This window comes from Manihot esculenta, chromosome 3 (assembly GCF_001659605.2).
Source record: "Manihot esculenta cultivar AM560-2 chromosome 3, M.esculenta_v8, whole genome shotgun sequence".
Classification (NCBI taxonomy): Eukaryota; Viridiplantae; Streptophyta; class Magnoliopsida; order Malpighiales; family Euphorbiaceae; genus Manihot; species Manihot esculenta.
The window spans coordinates 6,891,922-6,912,836 of record NC_035163.2 but is presented as its reverse complement, the minus strand read 5'-3'; the positions used below and the strand labels follow the sequence as shown (position 1 = coordinate 6,912,836).

At 39.6% G+C, this 20,915-nt stretch overlaps 1 protein-coding gene across 2 annotated transcripts; it reads right to left on the bottom strand.

Annotated features, from left to right (window-relative positions):
* Nucleotides 1–348: 348 nt before the first annotated feature.
* On the bottom strand, nt 349–18,933 carry LOC122723222. 2 transcript variants are annotated; one of them, XR_006350173.1, is made up of 3 exons: nt 3,786–4,377; nt 2,012–2,478; nt 349–1,629 (listed from the first exon to the last, which is right to left on the bottom strand). XR_006350173.1 is itself a non-coding variant. In XM_043954765.1 (2 exons), the coding sequence occupies exons 1-2, from the start codon at nt 18,781–18,783 to the stop codon at nt 1,076–1,078; spliced, it is 588 nt and encodes a 195-aa protein (XP_043810700.1). In that variant the 5' UTR covers nt 18,784–18,933; the 3' UTR covers nt 349–1,075. The 2 variants fall into 2 exon arrangements, 1 of the variants encoding a protein (XP_043810700.1); XM_043954765.1 differs by lacking the exons at nt 2,012–2,478; nt 3,786–4,377 and adding an exon at nt 18,750–18,933.
* Nucleotides 18,934–20,915: the final 1,982 nt, after the last annotated feature.

The window sequence follows — 20,915 nt, the reverse complement described above, 5'->3', positions numbered from 1 at the left end:
ACTTATTCAGTCTTTTGCACATTAATCTTGCTTGAAAAAGTCACAAACTTATTGATGTGAAAGTATATATTTTCAATTGGTCACCTGTCCAAGTGGCTACTAGCTCTATTCATAGTCTTTCAACCATTGGAACAGTTTTCAGTTTGTGCTCATGAAGTCTAAGCCTTTGCCGAATTTCCTTTCTCAAAGAATTGGGCAAATCAACACCAATTGCTAAAACAAGTCATATTAAGTTCATTCACACATCTTTCAGTTCATTCTCTCTAATGACTAATATATATTTTTCACCATGGCAAGCTCAAAGATTCAATTCAGAAGGCAATTCCCAAACATGAATACAACTCACTGCAATTGATTCAACTTAAGTTTAAAGAGTCATCATATCAATGGTGTCATGGGAAGAAAGCTCATTCAACATAGTCTAAGAGTTTGAGTGAAGCAAATCAAAAAGAAGACTGTGGTTCATGTGTGTTATTGAAATCAAAAATGAAAAAAAATCACACAAAAAATGAAAAAAAAAATTCAAACTGAAAATGAAAGCAAAAATAAAAATTCAGAAATATGCACCCCCACACCTAAATCATGCATTGTCCTCAATGTATAAGAAATATTAAAATACAAAAGAAACTGAGTACTCCCCTGGTGTGGTGTTGCATGGTGCGATCGCCTAGACAGACTGAGAGGGATGATGTAGTGGAATTTCTTCCACCACTTGCACTGTGAATCCTTCATAGTATGGTTTTAGGCATGGTTCCTCCCAAACATCATGTTTTGCAGTCTTCTTGATTTTGTCTTTTGTGTGCTTGGGCCTATCAAAGGGGAAGTCGCTTTCTACACATTCAGGAGGTTGCCACATGGAGAGCTTCTGTTTAGGCAGACAAGATTTTGCCTTATCTGGTGGCTTGGGTAGAAAGTGTTCCTCATGCTCCTTTGCTTTGGGCAATTGGAAATCTTTTTATTCCTTATGCGCATGGGCTGTTTGTGTTGGCTATATGGCTAAATTGGATTCAGCCTCTTCCTTCTGCGCAAGACCTGTCTGAAAGGGGTGTATTGCAGGACTGTCCTACGGTTCAAGCTAAGGTGGTTCAGTTGGAGTGCCCTCTGTCTGCATAAGGCTCTTCTGCGAATTGATCTGAAGAGGTGTAATTGGTCCCTTCCCTTTCTGCGCTTGTCTGCAGCTCATCTGCTGGATGCTGCAGACTGTTTCTTTCAGTCCTAGCTCTTTCTGGCTCTCTTTCCTGCAAAGGTCACTTTTTAGTATATCATCTTGATTCATATAAAAAATTTCCTGACTCAAGCAATCAATAATATCAAGACCATAAACAGGGGACATATTATGGGGATATTTCATTGCATCATAAACATTAAACTTAATCACTTCCCCTTCAAATTCCATAGTGAGAGTGCCATCATGCACATCTATCTTAGTCCTGGCTGTACTTAAGAAAGGTCGTCCAAGAAGGATGTCTGAAAAAGTGTTACAATTGTCTTCTTTTGTATCAATCACATAAAAGTCTGCTGGAAAGACAAGTTCATCTACTTGCACTAGAACATCTTCTAGAACTCCTTTTGGATACACCACAGATCGGTCAGCCAACTGAATTACTACTCTCGTATCTTTCAGTGCACCTGCATTCAAAGAATTATAGATGGAAAGAGGCATAACATTAATGGATGCACCTAAATCACACATAGCTTTCTTTATTCCAACATTGCTAATTTTGCAAGAAATAGCAAACATTCATTTATCTTTGCATTTGGTTGGGAGTTCTCTTTTTATCACAGCAGTAACAACCTCACCTACACTTACTTTTTCTCTCTCAGTAAGCTTCCTTCTGTTAGCATACAGTTTTTTCAGAAATTTTGTGTACCTGGGAATCTGTTTCACAGCATCTAGCATAGGTATGTTGATTTCCACTTTCCTAAAGGTCTCAAGGATCTCTTTTTCTTTTTTTTCTTTTTGTGTTCTTTCAAATCTTTTTGGAAAAGGAGGTGAAATTTGGAAACTTACTTGCTGATTTATATTTGGCTGATGAACCTATTTGGCTTGCTCATTCGGCTTGGAAAGGTGGTGCGTCGGTTGGTCTTCTAAAACAACTTGCTCTTGCGCCCTTGGTCTTTCTTAATCAGATTTGGCATCTTGAAGCTCTTTTCCACTTCTTAATATGATAGCACTGATATTCTATCTAGGATTAGTTTCAGTTTGGGAAGGCAGCTTACCTTAGGATTCAGACTTGCTCATAGATATTGCCATCTGTCCCACCTATTGTTGGAGAGTTTGTACAGAGTTTGCCAATGTCTCTATCATCTTCTCAAGGTGCTGGTTGAAACTTGGAGGTGCTGGTTGGGCTTGATTTCTTTGATAACTCTGATAGTTCTGGTTGTTGTTAGCCCTTCTATAACTGAAATTGGGGTGGTCTCTCCAACCTGGATTGTAGGTGTTAGAATATGAATCATGTCTTACCTGACTGTTGTATCCTCCAATGTAACGCCCCGGAAATCCGGACCGCTACCGGCGCTAGGATTCAGGTCGGCTTAAGGCCGCCGGAACCCGTAGCAAGCCTACATACATCCTGTTCACCTATGAAAGAGTTGAAGGAACAGTTGCAAGAACTGGTGGACAAGGGTTTCATCCGACCGAGTACCTCACCTTGGGGTGCTCCAGTACTCTTCGTGAAGAAAAAGGATGGATCCCTCAGGCTTTGTATCGACTACAGGCAGTTGAACAAAGTCACCATCAAGAATAAGTACCCATTGCCAAGGATCGACGATCTATTCGACCAGCTAGCAGGAGCGGGTTGTTTCTCCAAAATAGATCTGAGATCCGGGTACCATCAGTTGAGAATCAGAGAGGAGGACGTGCCAAAGACGGCCTTCAGGACCAGATATGGGCACTATGATTTTAAATAAGTTTTTGCATGTGCATTAATGATATGCTACGGCCTGGCACGAGACTTTATATATGATATGACAGGAAGACCAGGACCCCATGCTACGGCCTGGCACGAGGCTTTATATATGATATGACAGGAAGACCAGGACCCCATGCTACGGCCTGGCACGAGGCTTTATATATGATATGACAGGAAGACCAGGACCCCATGCTACGGCCTGGCACGAGACTTTATGTATGTTATGACAGGAAGACCAGGACCCCATGCTACGGCCTGGCACGAGACTATGTTGGGACTAATTGGTGACAGGTTCACCCTTGATGTGGATTGTCTGTGATATGATGCATTTCATGAAAGCATGAACTTTAATATAATGTTTTTAGTTTCTGCTCACTGGGCTTTTAGCTCACCCCTCTCCCCTAACCCCCAGGTTTGCAGGTACGGGAGTGATAGAGAAGAAAAGAAGAGAAAAGTCATATGTATGTAATAGCTAGAGTATGTGGACATGACAAATGATAAGAATGTAATGTAATTATGTTATTGAGGATAGAGTTGTGCTTGACCATAGTATATGTTAATCCCTTGGTATGTACATGATCTTGTGTTTTGATATTGATGTAAACCAACTCACCATATGATGTATAGCCCTTGAGGCTTTGTTGAAATCCCACAGAGGGATTAATGTTTATGTATATGATGAATATAGTGCATGCACAGGTTGAGTTTGGTGAATGAAGAAAAAGAAAAGTTTTTAATTCTTATGTATGTTTGATGATCATGTATGGGATTAAACAGGTGAACAGGATGTATGTAGGCTTGCTACGGGTTCCGGCGGCCTTAAGCCGACCTGAATCCTAGCGCCGGTAGCGGTCCGGATTTCCGGGGCGTTACATCCAATGGCATTCACTTGCTGGATATCTTCTTGAAGAGTAGGATATTGATCAGTTAGGTGTCCTACATATGCACAAATCCCACATGGCCGAGGTCGCTGGGGTGGCTGAGCCTGTTGAGTTTGACCTAAGACAAAATTTTTCATAACAGAGGTCAGTTCAGAAAGCTGAGAGGAAATAGTGGATGTACTTACCTTATTGGCTCCTCTCTATAGTTGCTTTTCTTCTTCATATTGCCTAGATGAGGTTGCAAGTATTAAGATCAACTCTCTCATCTCCCTAGGTGTCTTATCTGCAATGAAACCTCCACATGCCACATCAATGAATCTCCTTTTAGATGGTAGCAAACCTCCATAGAAGAATTCTATGAGTGACTTGTCTGAGATATCATGTTGAGGACAACCTGTACACAATCTTTTGAACCTTTCCCAATAGTCATATAAATCCTCAAATTGTTTCTGTCTAATGCTACTGATCTCTCTTCTTATGCCAATGGCTTTAGAAGTTGGGAAGTATTTGTTTAGAAAAACTATTACCATATCATCCCAAGAAGTGATAGATCCAGGTGGTAAATAAAATAACCAATCTTTAGCATAATCATCAAGTGAAAAAGGAAAAGCTCTCAATTTAACATATTCTTCAGTTATGCCTTGCGGCCTCATGGATGAACAGACAATGTTAAATTCTTTTAAGTGCTTGTGTGGATTTTCATTCTCTAAACCTCTAAATTTAGGGAGTAGATGAATCAAACCTGTTTTCAGTTCAAAGGGAACTGTTAGAGATGGATAAGTGATGCAAAGAGGTGCTTGATCACCAATAGGGGCTGCCAATTCTCTCATGGTTCTTTCTCTTGGCATTGGTGCCCTCATGGTTGGATTTTCTTGTATTATTTCATCATGGACAGCATGTCCAGCATGGGCAGCAGGTGGTGCCACGTTTTCAGCCATCTCTGTGGCTTGATGCTGCGATTCAGGGGTTTTAGAAAGTGGATCTGCGATTTGGTGTGCTTCCTGCACAGATTCGGCTTCAGTTGTCTCCTAAAGCCGAGTTGCTTGCTTCCCTAATCTCCTGATTGTGCACTCAATTTCTAGATCGTAAGGTAGAGTCTCCTTGTGTCCAGATCTGGTCATGAAAGAAAAATAAACAAGTTAAATCAATTTCTCGGCAACGGCGCCAATTTTTGACTCGCGGTTGTCGAAACCAGTCAAAAATAACCTTTTTGGTTATCAACAATCTTACAACTGTAGATAGTGGTGAAAGGATCGAATCCACAGGGAATTGAAAACTTACCTATCTTCCTTATTAAGACCAAGAGAATTAACTGAAAGCAAGAAACTGAAAGCAAATAAAAATAAATTGCAATAAAAGTAAATAGGGGAGGGGTTTTGAAATTGATTTAATTGAACTAATAAAGAAAGCAATAAAATAAGCGAATAGTAAAAATAAAGAGAAATCAATTATGAGAAAGCTCTAGTTGAAGAATTGGATCCACTTCAGTTGTTGGGATTGATTATTGAAACTTATATTCTTTTGATTGATTCATTAGATTAGTTATGGAGATGGAAAACGCTTCTCACCACCATGTCTCTCCTTAATCATAAACCAATTAGGGAACGTCCTCTAATTAATTACTAATCAACAAGTTGCCAAGGAACGTCCCTGGACGTTAGGCATCAAAACAACTGTCAATTGCATTAAGAAATAGAGAGATCTAATCCTAGCTACCCAAACGTATGGTGATAACGCTAGATCATGCAACTTCCTTAGTTTTTACACCAAGTGTTCCTGTGTTTGAACAATCCAAGCAATTACGGACTCAAAATTATTCAAACTAACAATATATTACCTTGCAATCAAGAATCAAATGGCCACATTGATCATAATAACAAAGCAATTCTAACGACCCGAAAATCGGACCGCTACCGGCGCTAGGATCCGGGTCGACTTAAGGCCGCCAGGACCCGTAGCAAGCCTAACCTGAAACCTGTGAACCTGCTTAATCCCATACATGATCAACAATCATACATAAAAATTAAAACTTTCCTTTACATCCTACACCATACTCAACCTGTGCATGCACTAAACATAACATAACTTAAACATTAATCCCTCAGTGGGATCTCATCCTTGCCCAAGTGGGCGATACATCATAAGTTGAGTTGGTTAAACATAAACATCAATAGACATTAAGATCATGTATCAACAAGGGATTACAATACTCATAGGGTCAAGCACAACTATAACCTCAATATACCTCATTACATAACATACTATAATCTCTTACATTACATATCTATACATCATTATACAATCTGTCATGTCCACATTCTAACTATTACATAAACATGTACTTCAAACTTTGGCTAACCTCCTGGTCTACCCTGTACCTGCACATCTGAGGTTAGGGGAGAGGGGTGAGCTACAAAGCCCAGTGAGCAGAATAGTAAAACATTTAAAATATATGATAACATGAAATGCATCACATCACAGCTAATCACATCAAGGATGAATTTGTCACCAATAGTCCTCTACACATTCCAATAGTGTCAGGGGCGTAGAATGGGCCTCACTGGTCTTTCTCTTACATACATAACATAACATAACATTCCATAGTGCCAGGGGCGTAGAATGGGCCTCACTAGTCTTTCTCTTACATAGTGCCAGGGGCGTAGAATGGGCCTCACTGGTCTTCCGTACCGTATCATCATCATATCATAACATAGGAGGACTAAAGGATCATTCAACATTCATCCGCATCATCAACATAATATGCAATGCAACATATTCGTGAATTCTAATGCAAGCACCCTATTATATCTCATGGCATTCATGATGCGTGAATCATGCTAAAACTGATTTATTTATTTAAAAGCATAAGAGTTATTCCACTCACCTCTGGGTAGCTCTGACCAGACACTGGGGCAGCAGACTCACTGCTGGGGTCCTCGGTTCCTCGGGTCCGAACCTACACAGGTGGACTCAAATGAGGGACCAAACATACTAGAACATGACTCTAAAAACATCCCCCAAAAACCCCCTAAAACATCTCAAAACATCCATGCAAAACATGCAAAGAAAGGCTGGACAGGGCACTTTCGGCGGCACCTTCGGCGGCCGAAATTCCTAGACAGATCCGAAAGTCAGGCACTTTCGGCGGCACCTTCGGCGGCCGAAAGTCCCAGACAGATCCGAAAGTCCTCTTTCGAGGGCAAGCTTCGGCAGCCGAATGCTGCCTCCACAAAGGGGGTTCGGCGGCCGAAAGTTCCTTCGGCTGCCGAACCTGGTTTCTCCCAAATGGGCAGAAACTTGGCTCAAACGAGCCTCTTGCCTCCCCAAGCCTCAAATCATGCATAAACTTGTTCTAAAACATGCATATATATCATACATTACACCTAGGGGTCTCAAACTAGCATATACCCCAACTACAACACTTCAAACACACATCAACAACATACATTGTCCATGAATCACATAAAACCTAACATAGCTCAACTAACTTAAACATGCATTTCTACCCCATAAAACTTCATAAAACTTGTTTAAAACATACATTGAGCTTAAGATCAGCTCTTACCTCTTGAAGATCGAGAGAGAGACGACCTAACTCGGAGATCCAAGCAAAAGAGCTCCTGAGTTTCCAAAGCTCCAAACTTGTTTAAAATGCTCAAAACTTGCAATGTGAGGTTAAAACTCAAGAAAAATGGAGGAGATTTGAAGAAAGAACGCAAGATTTGGGGAGAGGGAGGTCGGAAGCTAGCTGTGGCCGAAAATGGGAGAAAGCTCCCCCATTTCGGCTAAGTGCCCCTTTTATAGGTGGCTGGCCAGGCCACGTTCGGGGGCCGAATGTGCCTCCGCATGCATGCCATGTTCGGCGGCCGAACTTCAGTTTCGGCGGCCGAACCTGGACTCCCCTTTTCTCATGTTTTCGGGGGTCTAACGTGCCTCCAAAACGCATGCATGTTCGGCGGCCGAACTTGACTTTCGGCGGCCGAACCTGGGTTTTCCTCCAAAGACTTTTCATACAAAACTCATGTAAAAACATTCTTAAAATTATTAAAAAACATGAAAACATATCATAAAAACATACTTTTACCCTTCTAGAGGTTTCCGACATCCGAAATTCCACCGGACGGTAGGAATTCCGATACCGGAGTCTAGCCGGGTATTACATTCTCTCCCCCTTAAGAACATTCGTCCCCGAATGTTCCTCAACTAGTACATGCATAGCAAAACAACATAACATACATACATAACACATAGCACACAAGGATACTAACCTCTAAAAGAGATGGGGATATTGCTGGAGCATGGACTCCCGTGTCTCCCAGGTGCACTCTTCCATATTGTGGTGATTCCATAGGACTTTCACCATCGGGATTTCCTTGTTTCTTGGCTTTCTGATCTGAGTGTCTATGATCCGTACTGGCTGCTCAACATAGGTGAGATCCTCTTGGATCTCCACATCAGGCTCACTAAGAACCTTGCCCGGATCTGACACAAATTTCCTCAACATTGAAACATGGAAAACCGGATGGATTCTTGCCATTGAAGCAGGCAAATCTAGCTTGTACGACACATTCCCAATCTTCTGCAAGATTTCGAAGGGTCTGATGTATCGTGGGGCTAGTTTACCTTTCTTCCCAAAGCGAACCACTCCTTTCATTGGAGACACCTTGAGCAATACCAGATCCCCCTCCTGAAACTCTACCTGTCTTCTGCGGATGTCTGCATAACTCTTCTGTCTGCTTGCAGCAGTTTTGATTCTCTCTCTGATTATGGATACTACCCTGCTGGTGATCTCTACTAGCTCAGGCCCTGCCAAGGCCTTTTCTCCAACTTCCTCCCAGCAAACAGGTGACCTGCACTTCCTCCCATATAAAGCTTCATATGGAGCCATCCCGATGCTAGCATGATGGCTGTTATTGTAGGCAAACTCCACCAAAGGTAGATGTTGCCTCCAAGAACCGCCAAAGTCCAGCACACACATCCTAAGCATATCCTCGATAGTCTGGATGGTCCTTTCTGACTGTCCGTCAGTCTGAGGGTGGAAGGCAGTACTGAAATCCAACCTAGTACCTATGGCATCCTGCAGACTCCGCCAAAACCTGGAGGTGAACTGGGGCCCTCTATCTGACACTATAGAAACAGGAACCCCATGCAGTCTGACGATTTCATTCACATATACCTGCGCCAACTTGTCCACAGAGTAGCCACTCCTGACAGGGATGAAGTGAGCAGATTTGGTGAGTCTGTCCACAATCACCCATATGGAGTCCAATCTGTTGGACGCTGCCGGTAACCCCACTACGAAGTCCATAGCTATATTCTCCCATTTCCACTCTGGAATAGGTAGCGGGTTAAGCATTCCAGCCGGCTTCTGATGTTCCAGCTTCACCCTCTGACATACTTCGCAGGCGGACACAAACTCTGCCACTTCTTTCTTCATCGCTGGCCACCAATAGACTTTCTTCAGATCTTGGTACATCTTGGTGGCTCCGGGGTGAATGCTGTATCTTGCATTATGAGCCTCTCTCATAATGTCTCCTTTTAGCCTTATGTCATCTGGTACACATAGTCAACTCCCATAGCGGAGGATCCCCTTACTGTCAAATCTGAACTCACTATCCTTGCCTGACTGAACAGTCCTGGCAATCTTCACTAACTCTGGGTCCTCATGCTGTTTCTGAGCCACCTGCTCCAGAAACACGGGTGTCACTTTCATCTGAGCAACCAAGGCACCTGTACCAGACAACTCCAATTGTAGACCTTCATCAATGAGTTTGTAAAACTCCTTCACCACCGGTCTCCTCTCTGCCGTGATGTGGGATAGACTGCCTAGTGACTTCCGGCTTAGGGCGTCTGCCACGACATTCGCCTTACCCGGATGATACTGAATCTTGCAATCGTAGTCACTCAGCAGCTCTACCCATCTCCTCTGTCTCAAGTTCAAATCTCTTTGACTCAAGATGTACTGCAGGCTCTTATGATCGGTAAAGATCTCACATTTTACCCCATAGAGGTAATGCCTCCACATCTTGAGCGCAAAGATTACTGCTGCCATCTCCAGGTCATGTGTGGGGTAACTCAACTCATGCTTCTTCAGCTGCCTAGAAGCATAAGCAATCACCCTCTCATTCTGCATCAGTACACAACCCAGTCCCACACGGGACGCATCACAAAAGACTGTAAAGTCCTCATCACTAGATGGCAGAGCTAAAACTGGTGCTGAAGTCAACCTCTTCTTAAGCTCTTCGAAACTCTCTTCGCACTGGTCGGTCCACAGAAACTTCTGATTCTTCCTGGTTAGTCTGGTCAGAGGAGCTGCTATTTTCGAGAAGTCTTGAACGAACCTCCTGTAGTAACCTGCCAAACCCAAGAAACTTCTGATCTCCGTCACTGAAGTGGGTCTAGGCCAGTTAGCCACAGTTTCTGTCTTCTTGGGGTCTACCTCAATACCATTCTCTGACACTATATGCCCCAAGAATGAAATGCTCCTCAGCCAGAACTCACACTTAGAGAACTTGGCATACAAGCCATGTTCCCTCAAGGTCTGCAAGACCAACCGCAGATGATGGGCATGCTCCTCTGCATTCCTGGAATACACTAGGATATCATCTAAGAAGACAATAACGAAGTGATCCAGGTACTGGCTAAACACTCTGTTCATGAGATCCATAAATGCTGCAGGGGCGTTGGTTAACCCGAACGGCATTACAAGGAACTCAAAATGCCCATATCTGGTCCTGAAAGCCGTCTTTGGCACATCCTCTTCCCTGATCCTCAACTTGTGGTACCCAGATCTCAGATCTATTTTGGAGAAACAACCCGCTCCTGCTAGCTGGTCGAATAGATCGTCGATCCTTGGCAAAGGGTACTTGTTCTTGGTAGTGACTTTGTTCAACTGCCTGTAGTCGATACAAAGTCTAAGGGATCCATCCTTCTTTCTCACGAACAAAACTGGAGCACCCCAGGGTGAGGTACTCGGTCGGATGAAGCCCTTGTCTACCAGCTCCTGTAACTGCTCCTTCAACTCTTTCAATTCTGCTGGCGCCATCCTGTAGGGAGGGATAGAGATCGGTCGGGTTCCAGGCATCAGTTCTAACTCGAACTCTATCTCCCTAGCAGGTGGTAAACCTGGCAGCTCGTCTGGGAAGACGTCTAGAAACTCTCTAACCACTGGCACCGAGGCGGGCTCTCTAACCTGACTGTTAAGCTCTCTCACATGAGCCAAATACCCCTGACATCCCCTCCTAAGCAACCTATGAGCCTGAAGAGCTGATATCAGACCTCTAGGTGTACCCCTCTTGTCTCCTCTGAAGACAACCTCAGACCCATCCTGACCTCTGAACCTGACTACCTTGTCTCTGCAGTCCAAGGTAGCACCATGGGTAGATAACCAGTCCATCCCTAGAATGACGTCAAAATCTATCAAGTCTAGAACCACAAGGTCGGCGGACATGCATCTTCCCTCAACAAACACAGGACTACACTGGCAGACTGACTCTGCCACTGATGGATCACACTTGGGTCCACTGACCCAGAGAGGACACTCTAACTCAGAGATCATCAACCCTAACCTCTGGACGGCTCTCGGTGTAACAAAAGAATGAGATGCACCAGGGTCCATCAAGGCGTACACATCTGAACAACCAATGACCAAATTACCTGCCACCACGGTGTTAGATGCATCTGCCTCCTGTTGAGTCATCGTGAAGATCCGTGCTGGAGCTGATGGACCTTCACCCCTGAAACCCGCTGAAGAAGAGGCTGCCCCTCTCCCTCTGCCTCTGCCACTGGCCTGCGTCATGGCTGGAGCTGCTGGCTGCGCTACACTGCCTGAAGCTGTCTGCTGGGACTGTGCCATCGGGGCTGCTCTTGGACAATCTCGAGACATATGCCCCTCCTGACCACATCTGTAACAGGCCGTCGTCCCAAACCGACATACTCCCCTGTGTGGCTTACCACACCTTGCACAAACTGCATTATCCGCACCAGAGCTTGAGCCACTACCTAGTCCCAGACTGGACTTGACCTTGTTCCAAAACTTGTTCTTCTTCGACTTCTTGGTGGTACTGCTCCACCTCTTGCTGCCTGAAGCTGCTGCACTAAAAGAAGAAGAGCCTGGGGTCTTAGAACCAGAAGGTTGTGCCACTGACTGCTTGACTGTCCCTTGAACGACGGCACTGGCCTCCATTTTCCGGGCCATATCCACTATGGCATGGAAGCTCTCCCTGTCTGCTGACTGGATCAAGGAGGAATATCTGGAGTGGAGTTTCATGATATACCTCCTTGACTTTTTCTGATCCGTGTCAAGGCTTTGCCCTGAAAAAGGCAACAGCTCCAAAAATCTGTCTGTGAACTCCTCTATTCCCATCTCATCAGTTTGCCTCAACTGCTCAAACTCAATCATTTTTAGCTCCCTCGAGCTATCGGGGAAAGCCCATCCCGCAAACTCGTTTGCGAACTCTTCCCAAGACATGCTGTCCACCCTCGGGTTCACATAGTTCTTGAACCATTCTCGTGCCTTCTTGCACTTAAGTGTGAACCCAGCCATCTGAATGGCTCTACTATCATCAGCCCCAATCTCATCCGTGATCACCTTAACCCTCTCCAGATACACAAACGGGTCATCCCCTTTTTCATACTGGGGAGCACCCAACTTCATATAGTCGGTCATCTTGACCTTGCTCCCACTGGCTGAGCTAGGTCTAGGAGGTTGGGTAACTGGGGCTGCTGGTTCTGTAGGTGGTGGAGGTGGTGCAACATTTTCTGAGGTAGGGTTTGCTGGATTTGGATAGTAGGGTGGTGGTGGATACATCGGGTACTGTGAGTATGGTGGGTAGTATGGTGGGTATGGCATCTGTGTGGGATAAGGAGTGAAGCTAGGGTAATCCGATGTGCCTCCCATCGAATACCCGGGATTTTGTGGGAAGTGTGGGTAGTGGGGTGGCTGAACAAATCCCGAGGCCTGAGTGCCTCCTTGGGACTCTCCCATACCTTCTTCCGACATACTAACTCCCAAACTGCCATCCCTTCTCTGCTCTACGTTCATATCATCCCCCATATCCTCTGACATTCCTCCCTGAACTGTCCCTCTGACTGATCTGCTTCTACCCAGATCCAAAGACCTTCTAAGGTCTCTTACTGCTCTGTCCCTGTTGGACCTGCTAGACATTGCCCTAGGCAATGTGGAAGGACGGGCACTCATGCCCTCATCCTCAGGTGGCACTCCAGTCAATCTTGCTGATCGATGAGTTCCCCTCATCCTGTTTTCTGAAAACAGTACACATCACAAGCAAACATTAGCATCATATGGTTCATGTGGGCACACATGAACCCGCATCACATATCATAGCATATCATTAATGCACATGCATATTATCATGGCATTTCACATCATCATACAAGACAGGACTCCACATCCTATCCTAGTGGACATGATCTTTCCTATTGTGCTTGACCTTCTATAACCTCTATGAGCCCGACACTCTAGGTCCGACCATATGAACCTAGGGCTCTGATACCATTCTGTAACGACCCGAAAATCGGACCGCTACCGGCGCTAGGATCCGGGTCGACTTAAGGCCGCCGGGACCCGTAGCAAGCCTAACCTGAAACCTGTGAACCTGCTTAATCCCATACATGATCAACAATCATACATAAAAATTAAAACTTTCCTTTACATCCTACACCATACTCAACCTGTGCATGCACTAAACATAACATAACTTAAACATTAATCCCTCAGTGGGATCTCATCCTTGCCCAAGTGGGCGATACATCATAAGTTGAGTTGGTTAAACATAAACATCAATAGACATTAAGATCATGTATCAACAAGGGATTACAATACTCATAGGGTCAAGCACAACTATAACCTCAATATACCTCATTACATAACATACTATAATCTCTTACATTACATATCTATACATCATTATACAATCTGTCATGTCCACATTCTAACTATTACATAAACATGTACTTCAAACTTTGGCTAACCTCCTGGTCTACCCTGTACCTGCACATCTGAGGTTAGGGGAGAGGGGTGAGCTACAAAGCCCAGTGAGCAGAATAGTAAAACATTTAAAATATATGATAACATGAAATGCATCACATCACAGCTAATCACATCAAGGATGAATTTGTCACCAATAGTCCTCTACACATTCCAATAGTGCCAGGGGCGTAGAATGGGCCTCACTGGTCTTTCTCTTACATACATAACATAACATAACATTCCATAGTGCCAGGGGCGTAGAATGGGCCTCACTGGTTTTTCTCTTACATAGTGCCAGGGGCGTAGAATGGGCCTCACTGGTCTTCCGTACCGTATCATCATCATATCATAACATAGGAGGACTAAAGGATCATTCAACATTCATCCGCATCATCAACATAATATGCAATGCAACATATTCGTGAATTCTAATGCAAGCACCCTATTATATCTCATGGCATTCATGATGCGTGAATCATGCTAAAACTGATTTATTTATTTAAAAGCATAAGAGTTATTCCACTCACCTCTGGGTAGCTCTGACCAGACACTGGGGTAGCAGACTCACTGCTGGGGTCCTCGGTTCCTCGGGTCCGAACCTACACAGGTGGACTCAAATGAGGGACCAAACATACTAGAACATGACTCTAAAAACATCCCCCAAAAACCCCCTAAAACATCTCAAAACATCCATGCAAAACATGCAAAGAAAGGCTGGACAGGGCACTTTCGGCGGCACCTTCGGCGGCCGAAAGTCCCAGACAGATCCGAAAGTCCTCTTTCGAGGGCAAGCTTCGGCAGCCGAATGCTGCCTCCACAAAGGGGGTTCGGCGGCCGAAAGTTCCTTCGGCTGCCGAACCTGGTTTCTCCCAAATGGGCAGAAACTTGGCTCAAACGAGCCTCTTGCCTCCCCAAGCCTCAAATCATGCATAAACTTGTTCTAAAACATGCATATATATCATACATTACACCTAGGGGTCTCAAACTAGCATATACCCCAACTACAACACTTCAAACACACATCAACAACATACATTGTCCATGAATCACATAAAACCTAACATAGCTCAACTAACTTAAACATGCATTTCTACCCCATAAAACTTCATAAAACTTGTTTAAAACATACATTGAGCTTAAGATCGGCTCTTACCTCTTGAAGATCGAGAGAGAGACGACCTAACTCGGAGATCCAAGCAAAAGAGCTCCTGAGTTTCCAAAGCTCCAAACTTGTTTAAAATGCTCAAAACTTGCAATGTGAGGTTAAAACTCAAGAAAAATGGAGGAGATTTGAAGAAAGAACGCAAGATTTGGGGAGAGGGAGGTCGGAAGCTAGCTGTGGCCGAAAATGGGAGAAAGCTCCCCCATTTCGGCTAAGTGCCCCTTTTATAGGTGGCTGGCCAGGCCACGTTCGGGGGCCGAATGTGCCTCCGCATGCATGCCATGTTCGGCGGCCGAACTTCAGTTTCGGCGGCCGAACCTGGACTCCCCTTTTCTCATGTTTTTGGGGGTCTAACGTGCCTCCAAAACGCATGCATGTTCGGCGGCCGAACTTGACTTTCGGCGGCCGAACCTGGGTTTTCCTCCAAAGACTTTTCATACAAAACTCATGTAAAAACATTCTTAAAATTATTAAAAAACATGAAAACATATCATAAAAACATACTTTTACCCTTCTAGAGGTTTCCGACATCCGAGATTCCACCGGACGGTAGGAATTCCGATACCGAAGTCTAGCCGGGTATTACAGCAATAATGGAATCAAGCATGAAATTGCTGAACCACCAAGGCGATATGTTGCCAGAATCCTATAAGGTGACAAGTTTGTCAATAGGAACCACCAAGGCGATTTATCACCAGAATCTCACAAGGTGACACGTACGTAAGAGAAAACCACCAAAGTGACCCGTCGCCAGTATCTCGCAAGTCGACAAGTTCGTCAAAGGGAACCACTAAGACTTTTTATCACCAGAATCTCTTAAGGCAACAACTTTGTCAAAGAGAATCACTAAGGTAAAAGAATTTCATCAAGGAATCTCACAAGGAAAATAACTTCTTCGTCAGGGAACTTTACAAGGTGATTTATTTTAAAAAAACCCAAAGGCAATTTCCTGTCATGAATTTAAAAGGCGTTTCAATGTCAAAATTCTAAAGGTGATATGTCGTTAGGGACATAAAGGTGATACATCATCATCTTTCAAGTACTCTCTATCTGTCTACTTTGTGACTATTAAAATTGTTATGACGATTAATTATCACCTTAAGATTCGAAGTAAGAGATAGGCAATAACCTGTCCAAAATTTTTTAAGTGATAGCTCACCCAACATGACAACATCTCACTTAAAACTTTAAAGGCAATATCTTACCTTAATCTTTTAGTATAAAAAATCGTTTAAAATGATTTAAACTCTAAATAGAGTTTCAACATTTAAGTATACCATCCAATATCGAACCTAAAGATTCAATCACTAGAGGGGGGATTACTGATGTAGATTGGTTTGAAAATATATTAATCTGAGTCTCAATAACCAGACCAATTGAATTATTCAAATTTCCAACAATTATCCTAATGAAGTAGGTAGATAACCACAATAGGATATTTTCATATCAAAATATTGTTTTATATGTATAGATTTCATATTCTATCTCATATAGGATTCTATATCCTATACTGGATATAATTCTATCATCTTATATACTTTTAATAAAATTCAAACCTTATCAAATACACCATATAAGGAGCTCACAGCTTAATCAGGTATCATTTTTTCCTAATAGTTAATTCTATTATTTATGCAGTATCCACACTAACTTCAGTATCAGAGAAGCTGCAAAGCCAATCCACCTGGTGTTCTCTTTTATTTCGCAGATCCATATATATCCGAAGCAATATGATGCAAGCAAAATCAATAAGTTTCCTGATAGAATCCTTAAGCAAACTTGATTACAAGGATTCCTAGATTGTTTGAATTATTTATTAGTTTGTACCCTAATATATGCAAAATTCTTCAATCTTTGCATGACTGATTAAAGAAACAATTTGAAGTTTGAGACATAAGAAAAGGTTAAAGTACAAAGTAGAGAGATCCCTTATTTACATCTTGCCAATCTGAATGCTTTTAAAATTGTAGAAAAATATGCCTATGAGCTTGGTTCTAATGCTATTTTAAAATGGAATGAACATAATAAAAAAATGTATTAGACAATATATTTCTGGATACTAGAATAGTATTCAGAAAAACTATTCTACTATTAAAAAAGAAATTCTTTCAAGTATTTTTTATATCTGAAAATTTCAAAGTGATTTGTGATCAGAAATTTTTTTTGAGGATAGATTGCAAATTAACAAAAGATATTTGAAAAAAAAATGTCCAAAATATTTTTCAAGATAGATTTTTGCAAGATAGCTAGCCATTTTATGTATTTTATTTTGATATTGAATATATTAGGAGAGATAAATTTAACCCTAACTTTTTCACTTATGAATTTTTACAAAATCCTCTCCATGATTCCTAGAAAGCCCCCAAGAAAATCCAAAGAACTAAAGTAAGCTGTAAAAGCTCCATCAAAGAAAAAATCAAAAAGTCAATCACAAAACCCTGGATTAACAACTCAAAAGACCTAAGCTAAACTCAAAGTCCGAGTTTAACCCAATTAAAGCTTACGATAAAATAATTTATTATTCTTTATAACACTGAAACAGTCCGGTCTAAACTGTCCCAAATAACTTTTGGACTCACTTTTGATTTGACCCAAAATGATTAATCCAAGTTATTTAATAGTTTCGTACTATTATATAGAATTTAATTTTTTTCAAATCTATTGATGTGGGACGGAACAGCTGCCTATGGAAGCCGCAAGCAGGCAGCTGACCGTTACAAGCACACTATTCCAAGATAGTCAATTAAAAGTATTCTTGAAATTTCTTAATTAAAAAGCCAAAATTAACTACAAAGCCAAAATTCTTCTTCTTTCCAAAGTTCTAATCTTTTTCAACGATAAGTCCAAAAATAATTAATTTCATTTTTCTATCATTCTTATTTTTATCATAGCTTTAAGGATTCTCTATTTAGGAGTCTCTAAAAAAAATTATTGTTTTAAAAATTATTTACAAAACTTTCAGAAAGAGATTGTTGTTTCGAAGCTAAAACCTCTTTCTAAATAAAAAAAATATTTATTCAAATGATTTATTATCACAAGAGCAATTAGTTTCATAAAATTTTCTCAAAGGGCTAGACCTCATACATAATATTTTTTAAAAGAAACTTTCCATACTATTTTAACTGTGTCAGATGGTTTTTATGATACTAACTATCTTTATGCAACAAATTTATTTGGCAAATAGCATTATAAACCTTAAGATTTATCCAAATATCTTACCTACTATCAAAATATCCTCAAAATCAATTCTATAAATTTGAAAATTTCCCAAAAAATGTTCCATTTCTTTAATATTCCACTTGCATTATTCTGAAAGTTATTCACTAAGATGAATTGGGCATAGAACCTTTCAACACCCATAAAATTAAAAGCTAATTTATCAATAGCTTATCCATTAACCCCCTATCTACACCTATTAAGACTATCATCAAGCTAGGGCAAATGTCTCTCTTGTCCATAATAAAGCCAAATCCCACACCTAGTTATTCTTTTTTATTATTAACTCTACATTTAAGTTTCCTCGATGGTTTTCTCAACGATGGAATTGGTTTGGAGTAGAACTCGAAATTCTAGACTGTTAAAGAAAAATATATTAACTCTACCCTATTTGCATTAAGGTTTTGTCTGATGGGTTCTTTATTGGAATTATGGATACCACATAGAATCCTTAATTCAACATTCTATTTTAGCCCAAAATTTCTAAGTGAAATGCAGTTTAAATTCATAAGATTCATAAAGTATTCAAAAGCAACAATCATAGAGTAAATTTCAAAGCAATTCGAAGATCATTAGCTCCAACTTACTTTTAGGTCTATATTTTTTACACAGAAGTCTCATGCAAGCTCTCTCTTAACTCATACAAAATCGCTGGATAAATATCTAGCCATTATGCAACAACTTGTATCCAGCATCAAAGCCTCCTCCTGTAAAGCAAGTTCATCCTTCGAAGCAGTCGACCTTGGCATTGAAAATGAGGAGACATATCAGCATTATTAAAGCATTTTCAGTGTTTTTGAACTTAAAAGCATCTTCAACATTATTAAAGTGTTTTTTATTATTAAAATATCGTCAGCATTATTATCCAAAAGCATCTCCTAATAGTATTATTTTTAAATTATTATATCTAAAATGAAAAATATAAAATAAAGTGCTTAAAAGCATCTAAAAAAAGTAAAAGCTTAAAAAAAAAAAAATTAAAGAGCATAAACTCTTAATAGAAACACAAGATCACACCACGAAAAATTTCTCTATAAATAGAAGACCTTCTTAAAATTGGAGGCATCGCTTTTTACTACCCATTTTAGAGAATTTTTAGCCCTTGAACTTTGTATCAATCTTTTTGGAAGTCCATAGTCTACAATTCCTTCATAATTTTATCTCTGTAAGTTATATTTTCAAAGTTTATGTTTACATTTCATGAAAGAATTTTGTAAATTCATTTAATTTTATATCTCTAATATTACCACATTGTACACTCATAATTTAAATAACATAAGAATTTATTTACTTTATACAATTTTTTAAATTAAATTTTATTTATTTTTGTCTAATTGAATTATTAAATTATAATAATATATTATTTTTATTAATTTAAACAATCAAAAACCATGCTTATCACTAGGGCTGAGCATTCGGTCAGTTCGGTTCTGAAAACCGTATTTATGAAAATCAAACCAAATGCATTTTGGCCAGAAACCAAATTGAACCGAACCGGTTTGATTCGGTTCGATTCGATTCAGTTTGATCGGTTTTGATTTTTAATAAATTTTTTATTTTTTACACTTTATTTTTAATTTTTTAAAATTTAATTAAAATATTTTAATTTTAATATAATTTAATTTCTCTATATTATTAAAAATAACATATTATTATAACTAATCAGTTCGGTTCGATTTTTTTAATTTTTTTCTGATTAAAATCGAACCAAACCGAAATAACTGAAATTTTTAAAATTAAAAATCAAATCGAACCGAATTAAATAAAAAATCGAACCAAATTTTAAAATTAATTCGATTTGATCGATTTTTTCAATTTGAACCGAATAGTGCTCACCCCTACTTATCACTTATCGCTTGTTTTTCGTGAATTATTCTAATCTCTCCTCTTTAGCTTTATTTTTAGGATATTTTTCACTTTAAATGTTCTTTTATCAAAAAATAACGAAGTGTTTTATTAAATTAGGTTTAAATAAATTAAATTTTATTAATATAAATTTTTAAAAATTATATAAAGTTATTAAAATTAAAAGAATATAATCTTTTTTATGTTAAAAAATTATTTTCCAATTAATTTATATAATATATTTATTTTAGTTCACCTCATATTAAATATATTTATAGTATATACAAATTACATTCTAAAGGTAATTTTATTTCACATATGTAAATTAAATTGTAATTTGAAAAGGTTAAAAATTTTATATCTTACTATTATAATTTAAATTAATAATTTGTAATATATTTATAAAAATTACTTGACATTGTGTTTTTAATAAAATTTAAATAAAAAATTTTCATATATTATCTTTATTAATATAGATTTATTTTTTATTAAGTTAATTATTTATAATATTAGCGAAGAATTATACTGCTAAAATTTATTAGCAACTAATAAATATATCGTCACTAAATACTATTATTATCAACGCAATTCAAATGTTATTCACTAAAACTATTTTTCTAGGTGAAAGTGTTTATTTAAATTTTGTTCTGAATTATAATAAAAATTTTAATTAAATAGAATTTAAATATTTAAATATTTTTTAGTCATTTAAATTTAAATTTAAATCTATTTCTCTAATCAATTTAAATTTAAACAGATATCTATTTCTTTAATTAATTTAAATTTAAATAAAAATATATTTAATCAATCAAATTCAAGATTTTTAAATAATAATAAAATCTATACTTTTTATCTAACCGATCAAATAAAAATATAAAATGGCCATTTTAAAAACTTTTCATTATCTC

Bases quoted from the DNA above. Each gene is read 5' to 3' on its own strand.
- LOC122723222 (XM_043954765.1), bottom strand. From the start codon at position 18,783: ATGAGACTTCTGTGTAAAAAATATAGACCTAAAA. The intron at 1,630-18,749 runs GTAAGTTGGAGC...CTTTGAATGCAG, and splicing joins TAAAAAATATAGACCTAAAA to GTGCACTGAAAGATACGAGA.